This window comes from Rhodamnia argentea, chromosome 7 (genome assembly GCF_020921035.1).
Source record: "Rhodamnia argentea isolate NSW1041297 chromosome 7, ASM2092103v1, whole genome shotgun sequence".
Classification (NCBI taxonomy): domain Eukaryota; kingdom Viridiplantae; phylum Streptophyta; class Magnoliopsida; order Myrtales; family Myrtaceae; genus Rhodamnia; species Rhodamnia argentea.
The window spans coordinates 22,259,478-22,286,343 of record NC_063156.1 but is presented as its reverse complement, the minus strand read 5'-3'; the positions used below and the strand labels follow the sequence as shown (position 1 = coordinate 22,286,343).

At 38.2% G+C, this 26,866-nt stretch overlaps 4 protein-coding genes across 9 annotated transcripts; 2 read left to right on the top strand and 2 right to left on the bottom strand.

Annotated features, from left to right (window-relative positions):
• The first annotated feature begins 15,106 nt into the window (after positions 1–15,106).
• On the top strand, positions 15,107–16,263 carry LOC115734919 (22.0 kDa heat shock protein-like). The gene is made up of 2 exons (XM_030665925.2): positions 15,107–15,306; positions 15,687–16,263. Exons 1-2 carry the CDS (start codon positions 15,192–15,194, stop codon positions 16,178–16,180), a joined length of 609 nt encoding a protein of 202 aa, XP_030521785.2. The 5' UTR covers positions 15,107–15,191; the 3' UTR covers positions 16,181–16,263.
• Positions 16,264–16,791: 528 nt separating this feature from the next.
• LOC115734718 (hypersensitive-induced response protein-like protein 1) lies at positions 16,792–18,634 on the bottom strand. Its single transcript, XM_030665615.2, has 5 exons — positions 18,617–18,634; positions 18,105–18,225; positions 17,867–17,958; positions 17,700–17,796; positions 16,792–17,246 (listed from the first exon to the last, which is right to left on the bottom strand). Exons 1-5 carry the CDS (start codon positions 18,632–18,634, stop codon positions 16,891–16,893), a joined length of 684 nt encoding a protein of 227 aa, XP_030521475.2. The 3' UTR covers positions 16,792–16,890.
• Positions 18,635–19,901: 1,267 nt separating this feature from the next.
• LOC115734918 (22.7 kDa class IV heat shock protein-like) lies at positions 19,902–21,013 on the top strand. The gene is made up of 2 exons (XM_030665924.2): positions 19,902–20,042; positions 20,424–21,013. The coding sequence occupies exons 1-2, from the start codon at positions 19,928–19,930 to the stop codon at positions 20,915–20,917; spliced, it is 609 nt and encodes a 202-aa protein (XP_030521784.1). The 5' UTR covers positions 19,902–19,927; the 3' UTR covers positions 20,918–21,013.
• Positions 21,014–21,416: 403 nt separating this feature from the next.
• Positions 21,417–25,967, bottom strand: LOC115734892 (hypersensitive-induced response protein-like protein 1). 6 transcript variants are annotated; one of them, XM_030665868.2, is made up of 6 exons: positions 25,876–25,967; positions 23,373–23,577; positions 22,846–22,966; positions 22,606–22,697; positions 22,439–22,535; positions 21,417–21,984 (listed from the first exon to the last, which is right to left on the bottom strand). In XM_030665868.2, the coding sequence occupies exons 2-6, from the start codon at positions 23,559–23,561 to the stop codon at positions 21,629–21,631; spliced, it is 855 nt and encodes a 284-aa protein (XP_030521728.1). In that variant the 5' UTR covers positions 23,562–23,577; positions 25,876–25,967; the 3' UTR covers positions 21,417–21,628. The 6 variants fall into 6 exon arrangements, with proteins under 6 accessions (XP_030521728.1, XP_030521730.1, XP_048139060.1 ...); XM_030665870.2 differs by having other exon boundaries at positions 23,373–23,591; positions 25,876–25,961; XM_048283103.1 differs by lacking the exon at positions 25,876–25,967 and adding an exon at positions 25,579–25,864 and having other exon boundaries at positions 23,373–23,591.
• Between the last annotated feature and the right edge of the window lie 899 nt (positions 25,968–26,866).

Genomic DNA, 26,866 nt, shown 5'->3' with positions numbered 1-26,866 from the left:
CATCACCCGGTTTTCTAATCAGTAGAGATGTGATCTTCGACGAGACCGCAATGCTTCAACAGAGGAGTTCCGAGACATAACCAGCAAAGCGCACGGATCACAGTGTTAGTAGTGAGGTGGAGCTTCAGGTGGAGACTCCGGAGACCTCGGAAGTAACAGATGTTGAGACTGCAGATGAGGCCGCAGTTCCCGAAGACGGTGATAATGAACAACCAGTACAACCGCAGTATAGTATAGCCGCAGATAGACAAAGAAGGCAAATTAAACCACCGGTACGTTATGGTTATACATATATTGCGTATACTTTGATCGTAGGTGACGAGGTGGAGACAGATGAACCTTCGTCTTACTCTAAGGTGATGGCTAGTTCTAAGTCGTCGCAATGGCTAGGAGCTATGAGTGAAGAGATGGAATCACTCCATCGAAATCAGACGTGGGAGTTAGTTAAAGTACCCAAGAGCCAGAAGATTGTCGGAAGTAAATAGGTCTATAAACGGAAATAGGGCATTCCTAGTGTCGAGGCAGCAAGGTACAAGGCGAGGCTTGTTGTGAAGGGATATACCCAATGGGAGAGCATTGATTACAATGAGGTGTTTTCTCCCGTGGTAAGGCATACTTCTATTCGTGTTTTACTTGCCTTAGTTGCTGCACGGGATCTCGAGTTGGAGCAGCTTGATGTGAAAACGGCGTTCCTTCACAGTGAGTTGGAGGAGCAGATTTACATGAGGTAGCCAGAGGGATTTGCTGTTCCGGGTAAGGAAGACCATGTTTGCTTGTTAAAGAAATCTTTGTATGGGCTGAAACAATCTCCTAGATAGTGGTACAAGCGGTTTGACGCTTTCATGGCTAGTCAGGACTATTCGAAGAGTCAGATAGATAGTTGTGTTTATTTTAGGAGATTGGAGGACGGGTCTTTGATATATCTGCTATTATATGTTGATGATATGTTGATAGCAACTAAAAATATGTCCGATATTGATGTGCTAAAGAGGCAGTTGAGTGCTGAGTTTGAGATGAAAGATTTAGGTGCTGCAAAGAAAATATTGGGTATGAAGATTTTGCGTGACAGATTTGCAGGATTATTACGTCTGTCTCAAAAGAAATATATTGAGAAGATTGTAGCACGTTTTAATATGCGATCAGCGAAGTCCGTAAGTACTTCATTAGCGAAGCATTTTAAACTTTCAATTAAGTTATCACCGCAGGTCGAGGAGGAGGAGGAACATATGTCCCGTGTTCCTTATTCTAGTGCCGTGGGTAGTATTATGTATGCTATGGTATGTACTAGGCCCGATATTTCACAAGCCGTCAGTGTAGTTAGTCGTTATATGAAGCGTCCGGGTAAAACTCATTGGGAAGCTGTGAAATGGATCCTCAAATATTTGAAGGGGACAACAGGCGTTGGTATTGTATACGGGAGGGACATTGATGGCGGTTAGACCACTGATTTTGTGGATTCTGATCATGCAAGTGACTTGGATGAGTACAGATCTTTAGCGGGGTATGTGTTTACGCTTGCGGTGGGTGCGGTTAGTTGGAAGGCGTCCTTATAGGACCACGTGGCCTTGTTGTCGGCTGAAGCGGAGTACATGGCACTAACCTTTGTAGCGAAAGAGGCGATATAGTTACAAGGTCTGCTCATGGACTTTGGGTTAGAACAGAAAAGTGTTAACATACACTGTGATAACCAAGGTACGATTTATCCGGCATATAATCCTGTTTATCACGAGCGAACGAAACATATCAATATCGGGTACCACTTCATCCGAGATGTCTTAGCGAAGGGTAAAGTTGTGAAAAAGATTGCTATAGCAGAGAACCCAGTAGACATGATGACTAAGCCGGTTCCTTTGGCGAAGCTCAAGTTTTGCTTGAGCACTATTGGCGTCTGTAGAGAGTGATCGTCCATTGGGACAATGGGAGAGCAGCATGGATAATGAGCATAATGAGTTGGCTTCAAACATCGAGTCAAGGTGGAGAATTGTTAAATATATCTCGAGTTTAAAATTGTTTGTGGATAAGTACCGATTTGTTAAATCGGTTTATTAAAGGAAAATCAATCCTCGCATACGCGTGCAGCGAAAACCTTCTTCTTGCTCCAGATTTGTTATTGGCACTACGGGACGAAAAAAGAGGTACATATATATTATTTTTATTATGTTATTGTGGGCCCCGGAGAGTTCAAAAGGGAAGAAAAGCCTTCGTAAGTTATATGTGTATGAAATTGTGGGGCCAAGTTTTGTCAGAGAGAGAAAAGCAAAATAAAAAGAGAGTGAGTTGCTTTTAGGTTACTTTTCTCTGGACAAAAAGAAAAGGTTGTGCAGAGTGAGGCCGCACAATACAAGACCGAAGCCGCCCAAGGGAAAAAAAGGCGAAGAGCAGCCATGTGAGAAAGAGAAAAGGACGTGAGGGACGTTCTAGTATTTCGATCGTGCGCGAGCTATTGCCTTGGGCTTGAACACTAATCGATTTGTGCTTCGTGAGTTTGTTATATTACAACAAAACGTTTTTCAATTATCTCAGAACTCATTCTATAAACCAATTCGCAAGGTGATACATACATATATTTCTTCATAATACATTGCATAACACGTTTTCTAAATTATTCATAAATAGCCAAGAAGTAGTAAATGCTCGATCTATATTTTTATGCAATAAAAATGCTATTTCATAACTCAAAACATATTCAATCTACATCGCTTTTGAAATACGAGTTTACAAACTCAAAGAAGAGATAGCACCGCTCACCTGGAAATACCCAAAACCAACGACATGTAGCTAAACAAGCCATCGATCTCGTAATCCTAACAATTAAATAAGAATCGACATCACAACTAAGCAAAATACTATCAACAACTATGAATCGGCTAAACTACGCTTAAACGCTAACAAAATAACTTATAAGCGCCAACAAATTGCACAACCAAAGCAATTATTCAATCTGTCCACATCGCGAAACTCTTAAATTCACGCTCCGACCAAACCGTCTCCCCAAATTGACTCTCATCAAACCCCACATCTCTACAAAACCATAATTGACTCTTTTCATGATATCCCATAACTCAACAACTCAAAAACTGGACTTCGTGGCTTGAATTTCACTAGACTTTGAATTTGAGCCCTAACCCGAAATATTACTCCAGTTAGATGAACCTAGGATGCGAGCACTTATCAAGCTTGCAATTCGTAGTTGATCAGACACGACAAAGCCTCCATGGCGTATATGCGAAACCCATCTTCTCTTCTTCCCCTTTTTTTTTCCTTCTTTCTTTCCTCCTCTTTCCCTTTCTGTTCGCATTTTCTCTTTCTCTCTTTGCATTCTGTTCCCTTCTTTTCCCTTTAAGAACGTGCACTTTTCTCTTTCTTTATTGACTATTCAACTTTTTTTTTTTACTTTTCTTGACTTTTCAACCTTCTCCCTTTTGTTTTGAAGGTGGGTCCCACCATCTCTTTAACCTAGTCAAGGAAAACGGTTCTTACATTCTACTCTCCTTAAAAGAAATTTCGTCCTCGAAATTTGAACTTAACCTCAACTTTCAAACAAATGCTGGTATTTGCATTTTGCTTCCATCACAGGTTCTCAAATGGCCTTGCTCAATCAATTAATAATTGACGATATAACGTTGTTATTGCTCCGCGCTCTCGATAGACCAATTTTCATTTAGATACCTCAAGAAGGTTGTAACTGCTCATGCATTTGTTAATGCTCAATTTCACTTGCTGACAAATCAAATATTGATCAACAAATTCTCCAATATTGTTCTTCATTTGATTATATCATAAGTAAATTGTATAATTCCATTACATCCTAATATCTCCCCTGAATTTAGAATCAAATCTATGAACTTTCTGCAAGATCTTCTTTTTCACTCTGAATGAATGGGGACATATCACCAACAATGAAAACTTGTCCTCTTTTCTTATTAATTTTTTTTTTTTTTGCATCACCGGAATCCTAAAATCCCTTTTTGCATCTCATTCTCTAGGCATTTCTAATTTCGCAGTCATTGCTTAGTCTTCCATTTCACATCACTATCCTCGAACCAATCCACCAAAATTTGTAAGTTAATTTCACATGCTTGAAGGATCACATAACGAAGTAGTCTAGCATCTAATCACCACTGTTTTTCTTATATTAATTTCTACATAGTCTCTAATATCTCTCAAGATCATCACTTAACGTAAGAAATCTCATACGATAATTTTCCCCATTATCATAAAGTTCACCGTCATCCGTCGACACTTCAAACACAATCCACAAAATATCCATCATTCAAAATACATCACAACATGGATTTTCACAAGTCATCAATTCTCCTTTCAACATTCCACTCACGTCAATTGCATACATAGCTTAAGAATACGACATCATCCACCTAAAGATTAGTGCAACTCACTCTTATCTATCGCACAAAAACTTGCAAATGCTTTTGTGTTCTTACTAACACCACGAGAAGAGATTATTGATAACACTATTTCAAAACTTGCCTACATAACATAACTAGATAATTCACTCTTAATTCACCCAAGACAAGATCTATAAAATCATCACAAAATGACTATTATGTACTTATAATCATTACACTAAGATGAAGATCAATTTCTTCAAATTGACCATAGTTCTCTCTAGAATGTAAGGTTTCCAAACAAGGACTACATAAATCTTATCAAGAAAAATCACAACTTAAGAGATCATCACTTAATATCGAATACATATAACTTCCTAGATAACCAAGATTGGAATGTATTTTCCATTAAATTCAACGAATCCTCAATTCTCTAACATAAAGATTCATCACTTATCACTTCTTATATCAATGATTTACGCACTCGCCTTGCATCATAATATCAATCAATATTACAACTAACATTGACCTAGCCTATTAGTTCCACAAAGCTCTTTAACATGTTACTAAAAAACATTCACAAGCTATGATTATGAATATCATACCTATCACTCCAACCTATAAACCACAAGTCGTCTTATATCTCTCATGAGAATCAAGCTTATAATGGGAAACGACACCCTGCACATTCTTCCCACAACTTTACGCTTATAGCTTCGGCCAGGTTGAATCCAATGTCCATGGCGTTATCCATGACTTGAGGTTTTTATCCAAAGTATTAGATTTTCACGGTGTTGTAGTAATCTGGTGAAAGTGGAATAAAGTCGTTGACAATGAATCTTGCAAATATGGGGATTTATTACTAAAGCCACCATAGACTTAAATCAAGAGGAGCGGAAATTCTTTCCACTATCAACTCTGCAATGAAGTGTCATGCAAAACCCCATTAATCATCATGCGCATAGCATTACCATCAACATTGTGCTTGATCAATGACTTGTCTCCTCCTATGCATAAGTAACTAACTCAATGTTGAATGGATAATCTCATAATGTGGGTGCAATTTGTTTCCAACCAAAAGCTCACTCTTTGTCCCGTTAATTCAATAACACCGCAACTAGTTTCCTTATTTTCTCCATTTACAGTCATTAACCTCTTCATTTCCTTTGCATTAGTCCGTCTCTACTCCGCTACATATAAGTTTCTCAACATATCATAGTTCTCATCATTCCGGGACTCCATATTTACTATTCTGCTTACAATTCTCTCCGCTCTTATCACATCCTTGAAGTATCTACCAGAAATAAGAAAGAGCTCAATATATTGCATTAGGCTCATAAGGTAAGCTCTTGATTATCTTTTCAAGCTCTTCTAAATATCCTGCTCTACCTAATAGATCTATCCATACAACCATAGTGCTTTTGTAATAGGATAATCCCTTAGCAAGCAATATGCATACACTCTTCTAGCAACTTCAAGGCAAAACGGACAATTATGTTGCATGCATTTTGCCGTGCTGTTCCCTCTCTAAAAGCCTTCTCAACTTGCTCCTTGAATACAACAATTACGATATTTAGAAGAAACTTTCGAGCAACTTCAGAAATCTTGCATGCATTTGAGGACATGAGCATTCTCCATCAAGCGCATACGTATCTTCGTCCATAGACTAATATCTTCTTCTTCCTCAGCCTCTTCGGCATATTCAAAAAGAAAAACTTCTAATGCTCTCTCTTCTTGTAATTGTCATGAGACCATTACCTACTACAAGCTTACTATGCATACATTGTTAACTACTAACAGCATGAACTCTAATAGACATGTTAGTAGATTGGATATCATACTTAACAATAAATGTCACTTTCAACCAAGTAGTAGAAGGCGGGGTCCAATAACTTTCCAAGGGCTGGATGGCTATCATTATTGTAGTCCGAATATTCTCCGAGGTCATCCTTATATGCTAATTCCAAGCATTGCAGCGCCTTTGAAGATATCTCCATAAGTCCCGAAAGCAATAATTCATTGCAAGGTTCATCAATCGGAACAATAGATCCATCCGTCGATTATAAATGTTAACTATAATCCGCAAGCTATCCACAGCTCCCTTTACAAGAAGGCGATTGCGCCCTATTGGCTCTCGGGCAATGACACTCACTAATTTTCGAATGCAATCAAACTCTGAAATGGCAATTCGCCTTGATCATTTGTTCTACGAATCACAACAGCCTAAATTCATCGATCTACTATTAATTAAGTAGTTTTGTAGCAAACCTTGCATCATCAATTTTATTCCTAGCATCCGAAACTCCCATCCTTTCAACTAAGACCTTGAGATCGACCTCAATTGGCAATCCTGCAACTAAGAAAAGACGACCTTCACTATATATCCCTGGGTCATACTCCCTTGCAGGCAAATTAGGAACAAAGTACCCATCCCTCAGACCTTTTCCAAATTCACATTGCTTCTCTTTTGGGGCATGAAGTGTCTTTTCGTTATTAGTTTCTTGCCACATGCCGACAATGGCATTGATTACCAAAATGAACATAACCATAAAGAATTCAACATATGTCTCAATACCATAATCACCCAACTCACTTCCATGCATATAGGTTAATAAAATGAAATGGATGGAAAACCCAAAAATTATCTTAACAAGGATATCATCGAATTGGTCTAGGACAAGCCACCTTAAAGGCTTCTCCTTTTCTTTGAAAAATTCATTCCATCCATATCTGTTCTCAACTTCATAAAGTACTAAGACCCCTATCTAGTGTTCTCTACTTCTTGCAAGTCAGAGCCTAGATCACAATGACCCCCTTTATCTTCTCGCCAAAACAAACATCAAAAACCTTAAGATACATTGTCGGTATCAAATGTAACAACTCGCTTGCCTTTGTTATCCCTTACAAGACTAAGCATACTTCTCTAAATTAGAATCGATGACTACCTAGGACCCAAATGAGTTGTACATCCTAGTACCTAACAAAAGGTTATTGCACTATAAATTACCACACAAGCTCACAACGTCCAATAGAATCTATACCCAAAAATCACAACCTAAGCTCTGATACTAACAAATATCACATCCCGAATCCATCAAGTATGGGGGAATGACATGGCCGTCTTCCGCTTTAAGGACGCAGCCTCAAACCACCTAAAATCCAAATCTCAAAGTCCCCATCATATCGCTCTCGTTCTATTGGCTACTAACCGGGGAACCTGGAAAGATTGAAATAAAAAGGGGGGTGAGCAACCACAGCTTAGTGAGTAGTGCGTATATCTTCTAAGCAAATCGAGCATCCACGATACATATTTACAAACTATAACGAAACTCAATATTTCGATTCATTATATACGTACAACTTCGAATATAAGTTATTCACTTCCAGCTAATATTTGTACGCGTACAATTAAAAAGAACAATGAATTACACAATAAAGAAAGCGGTCACGTGAGTAGTACAACACTACGATACGCATTACTCTCAAATACCGCAGGTCGTATACATGTAATGCCAAATACATATTATATCTTCCACAAAACTACATACTTATTAGAAATTCTCAATATAGCATATGTACTAGGTCAAAAACAAGGCTTATCTTTACAACAAACTAATTCCCTCAATAATAGTGTCGCGACCTAAAAATTTTTTTTTTTTTTAGGTTAACGGATTATTAGGTTAATTAGATTAACTAACATAATTCGGACTCTCCCAAGTCCTACCGAATCGCAACTTAGGTTTAATTACATGCCAAGATTTTAAATTGGAGCCGCCACTAATCTTTTATGGTAGGTAGATTAGAAACCTAAATAAAGTATTCGGGAGAAAATACTTTATTTCATACGAACCAGAGATCAAATGGATTCGGGGACTTGGTTACATTAACTTTTCAATTAATGCCCTTTCGGTACCCGATTTTCATGAAAAAACCTTAGTTTGATGATTTGAATTAAATTTCTTTTTGGGGTTTTCTTTTATTAAATGCAATGCTAATGCAATCTACCTATATGACATGTGAGATGTAATGACATGGCAAAAATACGTGACATGGCATAATGACGTGGCAAATATGCATGACAAGGAAAATATAATAATGCAAACTAAACTATAATGCTATGCAACGTGGATGGTATTTTTTTTGGTATATTTTTGTGTATTTTCGGAGTCATGAAAAAATAAAGGTAAAAACTACTCTAATGTGAAGTAACATCTAATTTAACTTAAGAAATTGATTTCTCAAAGTCCTAATTTTATTAGACATTATTTTCATGCAAAAAGTGAAGAGAAATGTGATTTAGCTTAAGAAAACGTGACATCTTTTTTTGGGATTTTTTAGGAATTTATTTAAACCATGAAAACAATGAAATTTGAACAAAAATAAATAATATTGCCCATAAAACACCTTTAAATCCGAAATTCCGATTTTTATTCACAACATCCCCCGAGATTAGGGTTAGTAAGTGAATATATTATAGAATTACCGTCGTCCCTATATACATAGGGCAAACCTTGAAATTCTATTTAGGAATTAGCGATCCGCTCCTCGAGATCGATGATTTGATATCTAATTCACACGTACGGGCACGATCGTACTTCGAGATTGAAGTCATATGTTGCCTTTAATGTACGTTTTCCGAGGGACAAGGCACAATTAGGGAGCATTTGTTATGGGCAGTTTTGTTTAAAGATGTGCAAATATTTATTGAATTTTTAAAATCCTTAAGGGATTCTGAAATTTTCAAGGAGATAAGCTCCTATCCAAAAAGGATCGACATCTTTTAAAAATTAGAAAGATTATCTTCTGAAATTTTTCAAAGTATATCAGATAATTTCCCGAATTTTAAAGATGCGTTCAATATCTAAAAAAAAAATCAGATTGAATCTTGAGTTATTTGAATATTCCGAAAATATATCAATATTCTACAAGATATGATTGCCTCAAAATCCAGTGTGTTCTTATCCCTAAATGCTCTAATTTTCGAATTTTCCAAGGATCATCAGATTATACGTAAATGCTCAAGATAAAGATTGTGGTTCGGATCCTTCGAAATCCGAACCGCAAGATAATTAAAATCCAGAAATATATATCGACCGAAGATAACATGCTCAATATATTCTCAATTTCGAAAAAAAGTTAAGTGATCAGATTCACCAAATAAACAAATCAAACAAGCAATCTTCAGCATATCGATGGATCAAGCAAAAGGTCGCATATGATCAGAAAATCAAGTGCCAAAAAAATGATCATCAGCAAACAAACGACACGAGGGACGGCCAAATCGAACGCTAAACGGTAGCGAACCTCAACCCTAAACAGCGGCTGATTTTAACCATGAATAGCAACAAGTTTTTACATTTAACAGTTGTAGCTTCCGTCATTAAACTGCAGCAAGTTCCAGTACTTAACAGCATGCAAAAACATCCTAAACAGCAGGAATTCCTGCCTAAAACAATAGCCAAAAAAGTGCTAAAACAACGGTGATTTCAACGTGAAAACAACAATGATTTCAGCAAGAAAATTGCAGCGAAACAGCATGCGAATAAAGCGAATAGCAACATTGAACAGAGGCAAAAACAGCAGCAATTTTGTATCGTTAATGGCAGTAAAAATCAAACATCAAACCATGGCGAATTTAGCATTAAACAGCATGAAACAGCGATGGTTTTTAGTGTGAAATAGCAGCAAAAACAAGATAAAAAACATGCTTGAATCAAGGCTGAAAGTATACGAAGATTACCTTAGTTCGCGAGACAAAACTCGAACCAATTCGATGCAAAAACGCCTATGGACAGCAGCTTCGATCGCGCCTCGTTCTCCTCTTCTTGCGCTTGCCTTTTCTCAGCTGTGTGTGCCTTTTCCTTGGTCTCCCTCAATCTCACGTGAATCTCAATTTTCTGAATCCAAAAAATCCCCCTTTAACCCTAGGCATAAAGATGTATTTATAGAGAAAACTAGGGCTTTGAGTTGTAGGGTTTAAACCGTTAGATCAAAAGCTCCAATTAGATATCGATCGTTAGATCGAAAATTCTGATCTTGAAGAGTCCTATTGGACTTAGACTCTTACAATTTTCGGCCAAATGAATGAGGAGGGAGAAATGGGCTATTTTTCAATATTTTATGGGCTCGTTTTGTGATTCCGGACTCACCTAGACCTTAACTAATAAAATGGGTAATTAATTAAGGCCTTTTTTGCAATTTTAAGATCTCAAACGGGCTGTTTTGAGTCCAAAATCATAGTAAAAAATTCCGCACCCTCCCTAATGACTTTCGGGTCAATTTTAACTCGGTCGTCCGTTGGAATCATGCTTAATTGACTCATCTCTGGACCTACCCGACATGACGATAAATATGCAATGCACGAAAATTTATTTTTTGTGAGAATTATGAATAACTCTCATTTTTATGAATGATTTTCTAAAAATCAAAATTTAGGTGTCAACAAATAGCAATACAAAACATCAACGATCTATTCCATTGACCAATCTAGTCAAAAACTCGTGCCAATGGTCCATCTATTGACCAATCTTGTGCTCAAGAATCTAACCTTGATCACACATAGGCTGCGTTTGGTCGTCTGTATAAAACTCGGGATTGGATATGTTTTATCCTATCCCGTGTTTGGTAGGTGTCCCGGATAGTATAATGTCGGATATAGAAGGGATATAACCCGAATAAAAAAATCCGATGGGAGGGGGTAGGATAAGGTCGGATAGGATTTCTCTTATCCGTCGTATAAAAGTTAACTTTTAGAATGATTACAACTTGCTTGTCTCATTTGTTTCTATTTTCATTTTATTTTTTTATTTTTTTTTGCAAAGAGGTTTGAAAATCTAATAAAATGTGTATATTTTCAAGTTTTTTTTTTGTATGAGAACGTTATTTTTATAGTAATAAGATCGGAATATTTCATGAGCATCACATAGGGGCATATATGTTCTTTATATTGATATACGGTTTCTACCAAATGCAGGATATGATAGGATATGAGAATATCCGACTTTAAATCTCTCGGTTCACCGAACAATGGATAGGATATGGCCAAATCCCTAGATTTCTTATCCTATCCTATCCAATCCTATCCTAACCAGAAATCCCGACGACCAAACGCAGCCATAACGCTTGTGACAAAAGACGACCAAGATTCCTCCCTTGACAAGGTCTCCACCTATAATACTGGTGGCTCGACCCATAAGGATATATCTTAAAATCGATTTGCATACCCACAAACCCCTCAATGGGTTCACAGTGATATTGAGCACCAACAAACTAATACCAGTATCCTCCAAAACCACAAAGCCAAATCAAATGTATATCTTCAATTGGGTTCACAAACCGAAGCTCATAATCCTTCCATAAACAAAATTCATCCGCTAGAAATACTTACGATAAAGCATTTCTCAAATCATTTTGTAGAACTAGTCATATAATCTTCCGTAACATTTTTCGCAAAACGTTTTTCAAATTATCTCATAACTCATTCCATAAAACTAGTTCGCAAGGCGATACATACATATATTTCTTCATAATACATTGCATAACACATTTTCTAAATTATTCGCAAATAGCCAAGAAGTAGTAAATGCTCGATCTATATTTTTATGCAATAAAAATGTTATTTCATAATTCATAACATATTCAATCCACATCGCTTTTGAAATATGAGCTTACAAACTCAAAGAATAGATAGCACCACTCACCTGGAAATACCCAAAATGAACGACATGCAACTAAATGAGCCATCGATCTCGTAATCCTAACAATTAAATGAGAATCGACATCAAAACTAAGCAAAATGCTATCAACAACTACAAATCGGCTAACTCAGCTGAAATGCTAATAAAATAACTTATACGCACCAACAAATCGAACAACCAAAGCGATTATTCAATCCGTCCACAACGCGAAACTCTTCAATTCTCGCTCCAACCAAACCGTCGCCCCAAATTGACTCTTATCAAACCCCACAGCTCTACAAAACCGTAATCCACCCTTTTCATGATATCCCACTACTCAAAAACTCAAAAATTGGACTTCGTGGCTTGAATTTCACTAGGCTTTGAATTTGAGCCCTAACCCAAAATATTACTCCGATTAGATGAACCTAGGATGCGAGCACTTATCGAGCTTGCGATTCGTAGTTGATCAGACACGACAAAGCCTCCGTGGCGTGTATGCGAAACCTATCTTGTCTTCTTCCCTCTTTTTTTCCTTCTTTCTTTCCTCCTCTTTCCCTTTCTATTTGTGTTTTCTCTTTCTCTCTTTGCATTCTATTCTCTTCTTTTCCCTTTAAGTACGTGCACTTTTCTCTTTCTTTATAGACTTTTCAACAATTTTTTTTTTTTTTTACTTTTCTTGACTTTTCAACCTTCTCCCTTTTGTTTTGAAGGTGGGTCCCACCATCTCTTTGACCTAGCCAAGGAAAACAGTTCTTGCAGTTTTCATTTTCTTTTGCCAACATGTTTGTTTTTTATTCATTTATTATTGAAGAATCATTTGGCCATTTTATATATTTTAAAAGAAAATATAAAATAAAATAAAAATGAAAATAACTTTTAAAAAATTTAAAAAAAAATCACTGAAATTATAATGCATTAAATTTTTTAGCGATGTTATTTTTTTATCAAGTTATAAGATAAAAGTATTGTATGATATGACTAATTATGGAAATGTTTAAGAAATACGGGTTGAGTATAGGTCGAGTCGGGTATGGGTCGAGAAATTTGTACTGCATGAAAATAAATCAATATAAGTCGGACCATATTCGATCGGACTTAAACCCAACCCCACTCACCCATTTGACCATCTATTTCACAGAAAAAAAAAAACCCCCTTTCTTTTAGGGGGCCTGGGTATGATTTTGTGCATTTATCTTAGTGGTCATTTTTCCTTGGAAAATTTTTTAATAAGGACCTGAAGTCCTTTCATTTTCTCAAATAAAGGTCCCCAAGTAAATTTTATTTCAAATAAGAACAATAAGTGGCATAGTATATTTCAAATAAGGACTTAAAATTGCCATAGAGTTTCAAAAAGGGCATTTTCGTCATTTCCCATTTTGATATTTTGTTTATTTTTTCTCTATTTTTTCCTTTTTCTATTTTTAAAAAATTAAAAAATAGCCACATGGGCAAGAGAGCTGCCCCTCCCACCCGTGGCGGCCGGCCCACGCTTGGTGGGGGGTTGAAGCGGGTGACAAAGGCCGACAAGGTCGCCGGCGCCTCGGCTCGGGCCGGCAATCCTGCCGACCAAAGGTGAGGGCCTACGACCCCCACCCATGACCTAGCGAGGTCACCGGTCCTCGCCTTGACTAGGGTGGGGGTCGCCACCTCTCCCCGGGTCGGGGTAGGGGCCGGCGACCCCCCACCCGGATCCGGAAGAGGGGTTCGACCCTCTTCCTATTTTGGCGAGGGCCAGTAGGCCCTCACCTAAGATTTGCGAGGTCGTCGGCCCTTTCCAAGGCTTTGGCGACCTCGCCGACCTTCGTTTGCCCCTCCCCCGGCGGTGGGGCGGCGACCCGAGGCAAGAGGGATAGCCCTCTCGCCTCTGTATGTTTTTTTTAAATTTTTTTAAATTTTTAAGGAATTAGAAAAAAGAAAAATCTAATAAAAAAATCAAATAAGGAAAAAGACCAAAATGCCCTTGAAATCAGGCCATTTTTTGAGATTTCATGGCTATTTCAGGCCCTTATTAGAAACAACATTTATTTCATGCTCTAGTTTGAAAAAATGATAATACTTCATGCCCTTATTTGAAACATAGTTCACTTGGGACCTTTATTTGGGAAAATGAAATGACTTCGGGCCCTTCTTTAGAATTTTCCCTTTTTTTCCTTTTTTACTACAAGTTGTTCACTTGTTATTTGCAAAACCTTTTAGGAAAAAGTTAATGCCCCGATCAAGACCGATTCTACACGTAAATCGGCCTAGTCCGTTGAGTTCCCAATTAAAACTAGTAAGCTCAAGGCCCAATCGAGCAATCAAACCATAAACAACCTGATTGTTTCCCAGATTTCCAGCCCATGAACCTATCTAAGTCTCCTGTGACATTTAATCATGCACCAAAAGAGGGAAAAAAGAAAAGAAGTGAGGTTGCATATGGTCGTCCGGATTTCTAGTAAAGACAAGACTAGATAGGATATGATAAGAAATTTAAGGATTATGTCATATCCAATCTCTTGTTTGATGAATTGTGGATTTAGAGTCGGATAAACAGAGGCAAAGCATAGATTGTGAAGACCCAAAAATGTGTTGAGACTGAATAAAGTGCAATATCTGTCAACATGCCCAAATCTAGATATTATTTTAATTTTGCAATGCAATATAGCTTCAAATAGAAAGAATATAGTTGGTCAAAGAAAAAGGACAAAAATTTAGAAGGAAAAAAAAAATACCACTTTTCACTGAAAACTACACCTGGGGATCTCTTAGGATGTTCCAATTCAATAACAAGTCACAAATGCGTGATGTTTCTCGGTCATTCTTTCTATCCATGGATAATTACAAACATTCGTTTCGAGTTCACATTGATTTTTCGTCCCATCTTTCTTTGGTTCGATCAAGCGGGATCAAAGGTAGCCCGACGCGGGTTTATGCACCCTTGTACTTCTTCACAAGGAAAGCAAAGAATCGTCCCTTTGCTTGAGTTTGACACATCTGTTCTTAGGGTTAGATGAATAGGTTTGGAATAAAAGATTATCTAATCTTACAAGGAAATCTATCTTTGTATTTCTACGCATCCAGAACACTATATCTTCCAACAGCAATCTACTGCTATAAATGAACTCGGCATAACACCATTAGATAACACGAAGAAGCTCGAGTTAATCTCGAAAAGCTTCGGGAAAAAATGGCGAGTATTGCAGCCAGAACGTGCTCCAAAGACCATACGGTTGAAGAGTTCAAACCTTCTGCCGGGTGGATCGAGGACTCGAATTGCCATTACCTCCTTGTTGATCTTCCTGGTATGGAAACAGTGTGATGATGATTTCTTTAACCATTTTGTATGCAGCGAAACACCATGTTTCGATATGATGGGTTCAGTTTCGGCAAAGTGCCGACCATTCCTGCTTTCATTGAAAATATTCTTAGAGCTGTTCGCGGCAACATTATTCTGGGAGTGCTATGATTTTTCGCTCTATTCCTTCCCACGTAAGAAGTGAAAAATAAGAGGAGATCACGAAGTTCATGTTCTAATCAGTCTCCCATAACCACTTTATGTAGAAGAAGACTTTGAGAAATTACATCTAAAATGATCCTCGTGAGCTGTTAGAATTTCCCTCCAAGCCTAAACTGATGATGCTGGGTTTTGATCTGATTTCCTCCCACACTCGAGAAATTGTAGATTTCAAGAAAGATGACATCAAGATTGAGACCGATAGCGCCGATTACATAACGGTCAGCGGGGAAAGACTGGTGGAAGACAACAAGTACATTTTCTTCGAAGAAACCTTCAAAGTTCCGGAGAACTCGGACATCCTTAAGACGAGCAGAAGAATTGAAGATGGACTTCTCACCGTGACGGTGTCTAAGCGAGCTACAACCGTGGTGGAGAAGGAAGAGACCGTGCACCATGAGCAAGACTTGAACAAAGAAAGCCACGACGAAGCCCACAAGCTACCCGAGAGCAAAGCGAGAGGGAGAAAACCTAGCGGAGAATGTCGCTACAGCGATGAGATCATTGAGAAATGGGGAGAAGAGAGGAGCATCTTCAGCAGCGCAATGAAGATGCTTAACAGGAACCGGGGGGTTCTCATTACGGCTGCTTTAGCATTCTCTCTCGGGATCTGGGTATCGTGTAAACTCAATCTGGATGGCCATGAGAAAGCACTTGAATGATTTACTATCCAGAGGTTATATGTCTCAGAAGTAGTCGGCAATAAGAGCACCCTCAAGAACATGAAATAATGACCATTCATTTAGTTGCCCTGTTCATCGTTACTTTCAGGGCAAAAACAAGTCCATCAAGTCTCATCTTCCCGGATCAAATTTTCAAAAGAAAGGAACTTTAAGAAACCAAATGCTCTCAATGAACGGTATAGGTTTACGACGGATCTGGCTCAGGAGCACAAGCATAGCATCGAAAATAGTTACAAACACGCAGCGAGGACACAATGTAAACCACCATTTAAGACTCTTCAGAGGAAAAATTTCTTGAAGAAGTGCTGAAGATGTAATGAGACCGGTTTGAACAGTTCTACCCTGATCACTAATTATCTTCTGAAAATAGCATTGCCTGACTTGGTTTTGCACAACAAAATGAACCTTATCTGTTGGAGCATATCACAAAGCAACTGTGTGAGGTTTAAGATATCTTACTATTGACTGAAAAAAAGGGAAATGGAAGAGCTAACTTCTTAAGTAGATCATAGATTAAGATGCATATTTGCAGTACCAAATTCTCAGATATAAGAACCAAATGTAAAAGCATAGATCATCCTATAAACATGGTAGTTTCTAGCATTCTGATGCAAATATCTACACTGGCTGAGACAGAACAGTTCATATCTCAATTATTTAGAGGCCAAAACAGACTTATACTATCACAATCACTGTGTCGACGCTTGGAGAAGACCATCACGGATCTGGGTGGCCACATCACGGATTGCACCGGGACCATGGGGAATGAACACGGCAGAAGATTTTGATGCCGCGCCGATTTCCTTCATGGTGTCAAAGTATTGAGTCACGAGAACCATGTCCATGACATCCTTTGCAGTTGTTCCCGGGACATTCTCTGAGAAGCCAAGGACACTATCTCTTAAACCATCCACAATGGCCTGACGCTGGCGAGCAATGCCCAGCCCAGAAAGGTACTTGGACTCGGCCTCGCCTTCAGCTCTCTTGATTTGCAGAATTTTCTCCGCTTCAGCCTTCTCGTTTGCTGCAACCCTCATTCTTGCAGCTGAAAAAGATGAAATTGTTGGAGATAGGCTACCAAAACAAAATCAAAACTTGCAGTAAACTTGAATTTGATGCAGATCAAAATATACTTTTATGTTACTGATAAGCAGCTTTTAAGCACCAAACAAAGTCTAATTTCTCGTCTGATGCAGATGAAAAAAAAGGTTCCAATAGTTGAGCTTTATGCAAATCCTTCTCTTGTCCTCCATAAGCATGAGATTTACTAGGTACTGGTTAAGAAAGGAGACCACATATCAAATTTATCACAGTTTTCAGCTGCCGTATTTAGTGCAATCACAGTAAGTGGGTGCAACTTTAAACCTTTGACATATGGCCTCTTAGAGCTGCAAACGACATGTATCACTAACCATTTCAGAAATTTTACGATATTGAACAATTATCTAGGATCAATTGGCGATTGAAATTTCAAGGATTTCAAGAACTTTGCAGTTACCTGCATTGATTTCATTCATAGCTCGCTTAACACGCTCATCCGGGTCAATGTCAACGATCAAGGTTTGCACAATTTCGTATCCATAGGCCGACATGGCCTGCGAAATTTAAAGAACTCCAGGTCAGATTAACTCTCATAATAATATCAAGGAGTCTAGAGTGGACAACCTTTTCAAGTTCATCTTCGACAGCTTTGGCAATTTCATTCTTCTGCTCAAAAGCGTCATCCAAGTTTAGCTTTGGAACACTAGCTCTGATCACTGCAACGATTGATAAGAAAAAAAAAAGAATGCAATAACTGTTGCTTACTCGAAGTGTTAATAAGGACTAAAATATGTTACTTGGACCATAAATTTGCTCCAATATTATATTTGTATGGATTTGACGAAATTCATTTGGCATATACCATCGAACACGTAGGCCTGGATCTGACTCCTTGTGTTGCTGAGCTCGTAAAAGGCATCATTTGCTTTGCCTGCAAGGGCTCGATATTGCACAGATGCAACAACATTAACGAAAACATTGTCCTGTGAGAAGAATATCGGTCATTGCCCATTCAAGCATTTACATGCCACTGTTAACAAGTGACAAGATGTGACAAAACTGAAACTAGAAAAGGAAACTGACTAATTCATCAACATTCAACTCTAAATTCACAAATTAGTTAACATTAATAAACCCGTACTAATACTTCTAGATAAAAACATGAAAGCTAGTTTAATTCCGAAAATGTAGTTTTCATGATGGTTTGAGCACAGGATATTTAAAGAGCGACGTGCTAATTTAAACATGTTTTTGTTTCCCAGTAAGATGATCACGGGTGCATTTGTGCACTATAGCAAAATCCTCTAGAATAAAATTTAGATGCTGATGGAAGTTTGCACATAAAAAGAAGATAACTTTGCAATGCAAATTTACGTGGTTGAACAAACCCATACCCAACCCGTATTTCTTAAATATTTTTAAGGAATTAGAAAAAAGAAAAATCTAATAAAAAATCAAATAAGGAAAAAGACCGAAATGCCCTTGAAATCAAGCCATTTTTTGAGATTTCATGGCCATTTCAGGCCCTTATTAGAAATAACGTTCATTTCATGCCCTAGTTTGAAAAAATGATAGTACTTCAAGTTCTTATTTGAAACATAGTTCACTTGGGACCTTTATTTGAGAAAATGAAAGGACTTCGGGCCCTTCTTTGAAATTTTGCCTTTTTTTCCTTTTTCACTACAAGTTGTTCACTTGTTATTTGCAAAACCTTTTAGGAAAAAGTTAATGCCCTGATCAAGACCGATTCTACACGTAAATCGGCCTAGTCGGTTGAGTTCCCAATTAAAACTAGTAAGCTCAAGGCTCAATCGAGCAATCGAACCGTAAACAACTCGATTGTTTCCCAGATTTCCAGCCCATGAACCTATCTAAGTCTCCCGTGACGCTTAATCATGCACCAAAAGAGCGAAAAAAGAAAAGAAGTGAGGTTGCGTATGGTTGTGCGGATTTCTAGTAATGACAAGACTAGATAGAATATGATAAGAAATTTAAGGATTTTGTCATATCCAATTTACTGTTTGATAAACTGTTGATTTAGAGTCGGATAAACATAGGCAAAGCATAGATTGTGAAGACCTAATAATGTGTTGAGACTGAATAAAGTGCAATATCTATCAACATGCCCGAATCTAGATATTATTTTAATTTTGCAGTGCAATATTGCTTCAAATAGAAAGAATATAGTTGGTCAAAGAAAAAGGACAAAAAGTCAGAAGGAAAAAAAAAACAACTTTTCACTGAAAACTACACCTGGGATCTCTTAGGATGTTCCAATTCAATATCAAGTCGCAAATGCGCGATGTTTCTCGGTCATTCTTTCTATCCATGGATAATTACAAACATTCGTTTTGAGTTCACATTGATTTTTCGTCCTATCTTTCTTTGGTTCGATCAAGCGGGATCAAAGGTAGCCCGACGCGAGTTTATGCACGCTTGTACTTCTTCACAAGGAAAGCAAAGAATCGTCCCTTTGCTTGAGTTTGACACATCTGTTCTTAGGGTTAGATGAATAGGTTTGGAATAAAAGATTATCTAATCTTACAAGGAAATCTATCTCTGTATTTCTACGCATCCAGAACACTATATCTTCCAACAGCAATCTACTGCTATAAATGAACTCGGCATAACACCATTAGATAACACGGAGAAGCTCGAGTTAATCTCAAAAAACTTCGGGAAAAAATGGCGAGTATTGCAGCCAGAACGCGCTCCAAAGACCATACGGTTGAAGAGTTCAAACCTTCTTCCGAGTGGGTCGAGGACTCGAATTGCCATTACCTCCTTGTTGATCTTCCTGGTACGGAAACTGTGTGATGATGATTTCTTTAACCATTTTGTATGCAGTGAAACACCATGTTTCGACATGATGAGTTCAGTTTCGGCAAAGTGCCGACCATTCCTGCTTTCATTGAAAATATTCTTAGAGCTGTTCGCGGCAACATTATTCTGGGAGTGCTATGATTTTTCGCTCTCTTCCTTCCCACGTAAGAAGTGAAAAATAAGAGGAGATCACGAAGTTCATGTTCTAATCAGTCTCCCATAACTACTTTATGTAGAAGAAGACTTTGAGAAATTACATCTAAAATGATCCTCGTGAGCTGTTAGAATTTCCCTCCAAGCCTACACTGATGATGCTGGGTTCTGATCTGATTTTCCTCCCCCACTCGAGAAATTGTAGATTTCAAGAAAGATGACATCAAGATTCAGACCGATAGCACCGATCACATAACGGTCAGCGGGGAAAGACTGGTGAAAGACAACAAATACATTTTCTTCGAAGAAACCTTCAAAGTTCCGGAGAACTTGGACATCCTTAACACGAGCGGAAGAATTGAAGATGGAATTCTCACCGTGACGGTGCCTAAGCGAGCTACAACCGTGGTGGAGAAGGAAGAGACCGTGCACCATGAGCAAGACTCGAACAAAGAAAGCCATGACGAAGCCCACAAGCCACCCGAGAGCGAAGCAAGAGGGAGAAAACCTAGTGGAGAATGTCGCTACAGCAATGAGATCATCGAGAAATGGGGAGAAGAGAGGAGCATCTTCAGCAGCGCAATGAAGATGCTTAACAGGAACCGGGGAGTTCTCATTACGGCTGCTTTAGCATTCTCTCTCGGGGTCTGGGTATCGTGTAAACTCAATCTGGGTGGCCATGAGAAAGCACTTGAATGATTTACTATCCGGAGGTTATATGTCTCAGATGTAGTCGGCAATAAGAGCACCCTCAAGAACATGAAATAATGACCATTCATTTAGTTGCCCTGTTCATCGTTACTTTCAGGGCGAAAACAAGTCCATCAAGTCTCATCTTCCCGGATCAAATTTTCAAAAGAAAGGAACTTTAAGAAACCAAATGCACTCAATGAACGGTATAGGTTTACGACGGATCAGGCTCAGGAGCACAAGCATAGCATCGAAAATAGTTACAAACACGCAGCGAGGACACAATGTAAACCACCATTTAAGACTCTTCAGAGGAAAATTTTCTTGAAGAAGTACTAGAAGATGTAATGAGACCAGTTTGAACAGTTCTACCCTGATCACTAATTATCTTCTGAAAATAGCATTGCGTGAATTGGCTTTTCACAACAAAATGGACCTTATCTGTTGGAGCATATCACAAAGCAACTGCGTAAGGTTTAAGATATCTTACTATTGACTGAAAAAAAGGGAAATGGAAGAGCTAACATCTTAAGTAGATCATAGATTAAGATGCATATTTGCAGTACCAAATTCTCAGATATAAGAACCAAATGTAAAAGCATAGATCATCCTATAAACATGGTAGTTTCTAGCACTCTGAAGCAAATATCTACACTGGCTGAGACAGAACAGTTCATATCTCAATTATTTAGAGGCCAAAACAGACTTATACTATCACAATCACTGTGTCGACGCTTGGAGAAGACCATCACGGATCTGGGTGGCCACATCACGGATTGCACCGGGACCATGGGGAATGAACACGGCAGAAGATTTTGATGCCGCGCCGATTTCCTTCATGGTGTCAAAGTATTGAGTCACGAGAACCATGTCCATGACATCCTTTGCAGTTGTTCCCGGGACATTCTCTGAGAAGCCAAGGACACTATCCCTTAAACCATCCACAATGGCCTGACGCTGGCGAGCAATACCCAGCCCAGAAAGGTACTTGGACTCGGCCTCGCCTTCAGCTCTCTTGATTTGCAGAATTTTCTCCGCTTCAGCCTTCTCGTTTGCTGCAACCCTCATTCTTGCAGCTGAAAAAGATGAAATTGTTGGAGATAGACTACCAAAACAAAATCAAAACTTGCAGTAAACTTGAATTTGATGCAGATCAAAATATACTTTTATGTTACTGATAAGCAGCTTTTAAGCACCAAACAAAGTCTAATTTCTCATCCAATGCAGATGAAAAAAAAGGTTCCAATAGTTGAGCTTCATGCAAATCCTTCTCTTGTCCTCCATAAGCATGAGATTTACTAGGTACTGGTTAAGAAAGGAGACCACATATCAAATTTATCACAGTTTTCAGCTGCCGTATTTAGTGATAATCATAGTAAGTGAGTACAACTTTAAACCTTTGACATATGGCCTCTTAGAGCTGCAAACGACATGTATCACTAACCATTTCAGAAATTTTACGATATTGAACAATTATCTAGGATCAATTGGCGATTGAAATTTCAAGGATTTCAAGAACTTTGCAGTTACCTGCATTGATTTCATTCATAGCTCGCTTAACACGCTCATCCGGTTCAATGTCAACGATCAAGGTTTGCACAATTTCGTATCCATAGGCCGACATGGCCTGCGAAATTTAAAGAACTCCAGGTCAGATTAACTCTCATAATAATATCAAGGAGTCTAGAGTGGACAACCTTTTCAAGTTCATCTTCGACAGCTTTGGCAATTTCATTCTTCTGCTCAAAAGCGTCATCCAAGTTTAGCTTTGGAACACTAGCTCTGATCACTGCAATGATTGATAAGAAAAAAAAAAGAATGCAATAACTGTTGCTTACTCGAAGTGTTAATTAAAGGACTCAAATATGTTACTTGGACCATAAATTTGCTCCAATATTATATTTGTATGGATTTGATGAAATTCATTTGGCATATACCATCGAACACGTAGGCCTGGATCTGACTCCTTGTGTTGCTGAGCTTGTAAAAGGCATCATTTGCTTTGCCTGCAAGGGCTCGATATTGCACAGATGCAACAACATTAACGAAAACATTGTCCTGTGAGAAGAATATCGGTCATTGCCCATTCAAGCATTTACGTGCCACTGTTAACAAGTGACAAGATGTGACAAAACTGAAACTAGAAAAGGAAACTGACTAATTCATCAACATTCAACTCTAAATTCACAAATTAGTTAACATTAATAAACCCGTACTAATACTTCTAGATAAAAACATGAAAGCTAGTTTAATTCCGAAAATGTAGTTTTCATGATGGTTAGAGCACGGGATATTTAAAGAGCGACGTGCTAATTTAAACATGTTTTTGTTTCCCAGTAAGATGATCACGGGTGCATTTGTGCACTATAGCAAAATCCTCTAGAATAAAATTTAGATGCTGATGGAAGTTTGCACAATAAAAAGGAGATAACTTTGCAACACAAATTTACATGGTTGAACAAACCTTGGTCTTAGTTTCACATTTTACATCCAACTGCTGCAATCGGAGTGAGAGATTGCCAGCGAGCTTACTTCCAAGAAACCAAGGAAGACAATGGCACCCAGGTTCCATTACTTCTTCAAACTTGCCAAATCTCTCCTTAATAGCTACGGTGGATTGGTCAACTTGAATGCAGCAGAGTAGATTACCCATCTTATCTTACTTTCAACTGAACCACAAGATCAGTGAAAGAAAAAAAAAATACATTTAGATGAAAGACCATTTCCATTCAGATAAACAGAGGACACACAGGATGTCAAGTAGAAGAAGAATCCCGGAAAGTGTCTCATGAAAAAGAATCGTCCACAAAAAGCAGCAGCAAATTACCTCTCATCAGCTCATGCTGCTCAAATAGTATTTTGCATTCCTTATACCATTACTTCTAAGTCCTAACCAATGTGTGTACGGAAAGGCGAAATATCTAATGCCAAGCATATCATAACAAACAATTGACGCAGAAAAAAGCTCCAAATTTCGTGCACCTCAAGCAAACTAAATCGCAATAAGAGAAAGGGTATGGCATCATTTAGAGAAAGAAAGATCGATTAAGTCAAGGAACAGAGAAAGAATGCCATAAAACTTGGACAATGTGAGAGAGAGTTACCGCCAGTAACTGTATATCAGAAGATGGATGGAAAAATGGCTGGAGGATGATGAATATAAGAGACTTCTTATAAGAACAACCCGCACTGTAAATGCATTTAATTCAATGTCCCATTAAAAGACCTTAGCCTGCAACTTTGTTTGTGGTGTGTGTCATAAATATAGAAGTGACCAGCTAAGGGAATCGACAGTACAACCAATTTAATTTTCCTCCCATAAATTGACATTTATGTAAATTTCTAACCTTACACAGAAATCATCTTCAACATCAACATCACCTTTATCCCAAACTAGTTGGGATCGGCGGTCGATGAACCCAAAAAATAAATAAAATAAAAGCAAGACCGATTGAGGAAAAAAATAATTATATAAAATAATATATATAAGTGGATTTTGAGGAGAAAAAGGAAATGCTTGGACCACTTTTTGGAGTTTGGATAGACCTTACAAGTCATGTCACAAATATCTTCCAAATAGCTAGAAAAGGATTCTGCACTCAATCCTTATTGCTACTGCAGCTAATGCATAAACAGAAACAATGTTAGTCTGAAGCCCTTATCTTTGTCCTTGTGTAAGGAAAGCTAAATCTAACTTTGCTTTATTTTGACCAAAAAAAAACTTTGCTTTACTCATCAAGGCTATACTTAGTCTCTTGGGTTGAAAACGTTGATGAATATACACTGACAAATTAGAGGCACATCCAATTCTTTTTGTGCAGATAATAATAAGTCATAATATCAGCAAACTTTTTGCAACATCAAGTAGATGATCCCCATTAGAGCCTAAAGTACTACGATTCCTATGAGACAACAACAAAGGCGAGACATCGAACGCCATACCAACCACTCCAGATAACTCTGAAAAGGAAACAGATGCGACGAAATAATTCACCCAAGATGATCATGTGCCAAAGTATCATAGACAGAACAAGTATGCATATTTCAGTAATTTAAGTGGACGTTTTGTAAAAACACTAATTATCCCAGGCCAGATTATATATCAAAAGCACATAATATTTTACACAATAACATGCATCAGGAGCAATGGAGAGCAAGAGTAGGATTGTCCCTATAGGGATCATTTAGGAATTATAAGATGCACCCACCACCATTTAGGAATTAGGAATTGCAAATTTTAATCACACACGCAGAGACAAGGAATTACATCTTTTCAGGAGCAAAGCTTCGGAGGGCTGGGCACAGAATGACTTCTTCAAGACCAAAAGAAATGCTGCTGTTGATTGCTTTCAGAAACGATGTTCGCTCTTAAGATGAGAATTCAAAACACTTTCGTAGATCAAGATATAAAAGCGTATGAGAAGTCAACAGGTAACCACTTGGAAATTCTCGCTACAACGTGGTTGACTATCTGAGCTGTGCCTCTACAAGGATAATAAGAGTTTTGGAAACAACTATGTTGCTTTCCATCCTAAGAAACTATTCTTGGTCGGACCACCATGAAGGATAGACCTCAACATTCACGTCAGCATATTTCCTTAAAACTCTATAAAAGGACAACAATCAATGTACAAGAAAGTCCTAATCAAGACTACAAGAACAACTATTACCAATCACAATTCAGAGGCGTCACGCAGAGACAAGCTGAATCAGAGTTGGCTTTTACTTGTTTGAGTTCGCATTGTTCCCAATACGTTCACACATTGATGAGATTACAGTCGCAAATTAGAGGCACGAGCACATTAACTCGCGCGCTCTGTGCAGATTGTGGACTCACAAAACCCACAGATTGCATCAAGAAAACGATTCGCCATGATCAAGAAAGCGAGCACATGGTGCCCACCTGAAGTTTCCTAGAAACCCAAGTGGAGACTGGAACGTCGAGAGAACAAAGGTGGAAAATTTACCTCCCTCGTCCTTCCTTCGTGCCTGTCTCGGCGTCCTGTTGAAGAAGGGTGATGAAAAAGCAACAAATATCTGAGTGAGAGTGGCGGGTCGATCGTGAAGTTGAACCGATTCGAGATTGGAAGCACATCCACGAACTAATTTGAATGATACTTATCTATAAATTTAAATGGAATTTCGATATTTTCATCTTGGAGAGTGAGATGCGATGAAATTATTTTGAAATGAGAAACAATGTCACCGCAATCCCCGAATCATGAGACGTTCATCGGATAGGATTATGCTTAGAAAATCTAAGATTTGGGAAAATCTATCTAAATGCCCATAGGATGAGAGATACAAGATGTTTACGAATTTGCATCATAACTCACTTTCCAAAACTCAAATCAATCTTTGAATTTAATCCCGGGTAAATTTGAGATCGACATCCACCTAAAGGTTCGCCTCTTGATACATCAAAACAATAGCTTAAATTCATATTCTCGCGCGTTAGCGCAAAAGAACTTCTCAATTATTTTTCGAGAAAATTTCAAATAAAGACCCGAAGTGCTCTCATTTTCTCAAATAAAAGCATAAAATGGACTTTATTTTAAATAAGATCTTGAAGTGGCCAAATCTTCTCAAATAAAAACCCGAAGTAGCCAAATCATATCAAATAAAGACTTTTGGCCATGTGGCGAGCATGTGACTATTTCGGCCATCAAAGAAGGGATATTTTAGTCAAAAAAATTCTAACTATATAATTTTCTAAAATCTTTTATTTGTTACTTTTCTTTTATTTTCCTTTTTTCCTATCTTTTCTTTTTTCTTTTTCTCCTTCCCTCTCGGCCATAGTCGACCATTGACGGCCATCAACGACCTCCAGCGAGGGTCACCCTCTCCAAATTCGACGAGGTGGTGAGGGCGTTCCTCACAAGCGTTGGGCGAGGGTTGTTGAGTCCGGCAATGGCCGGCGAAGAGAAGAGGAAAAAAGAAAAAAAACAACACTAAGGA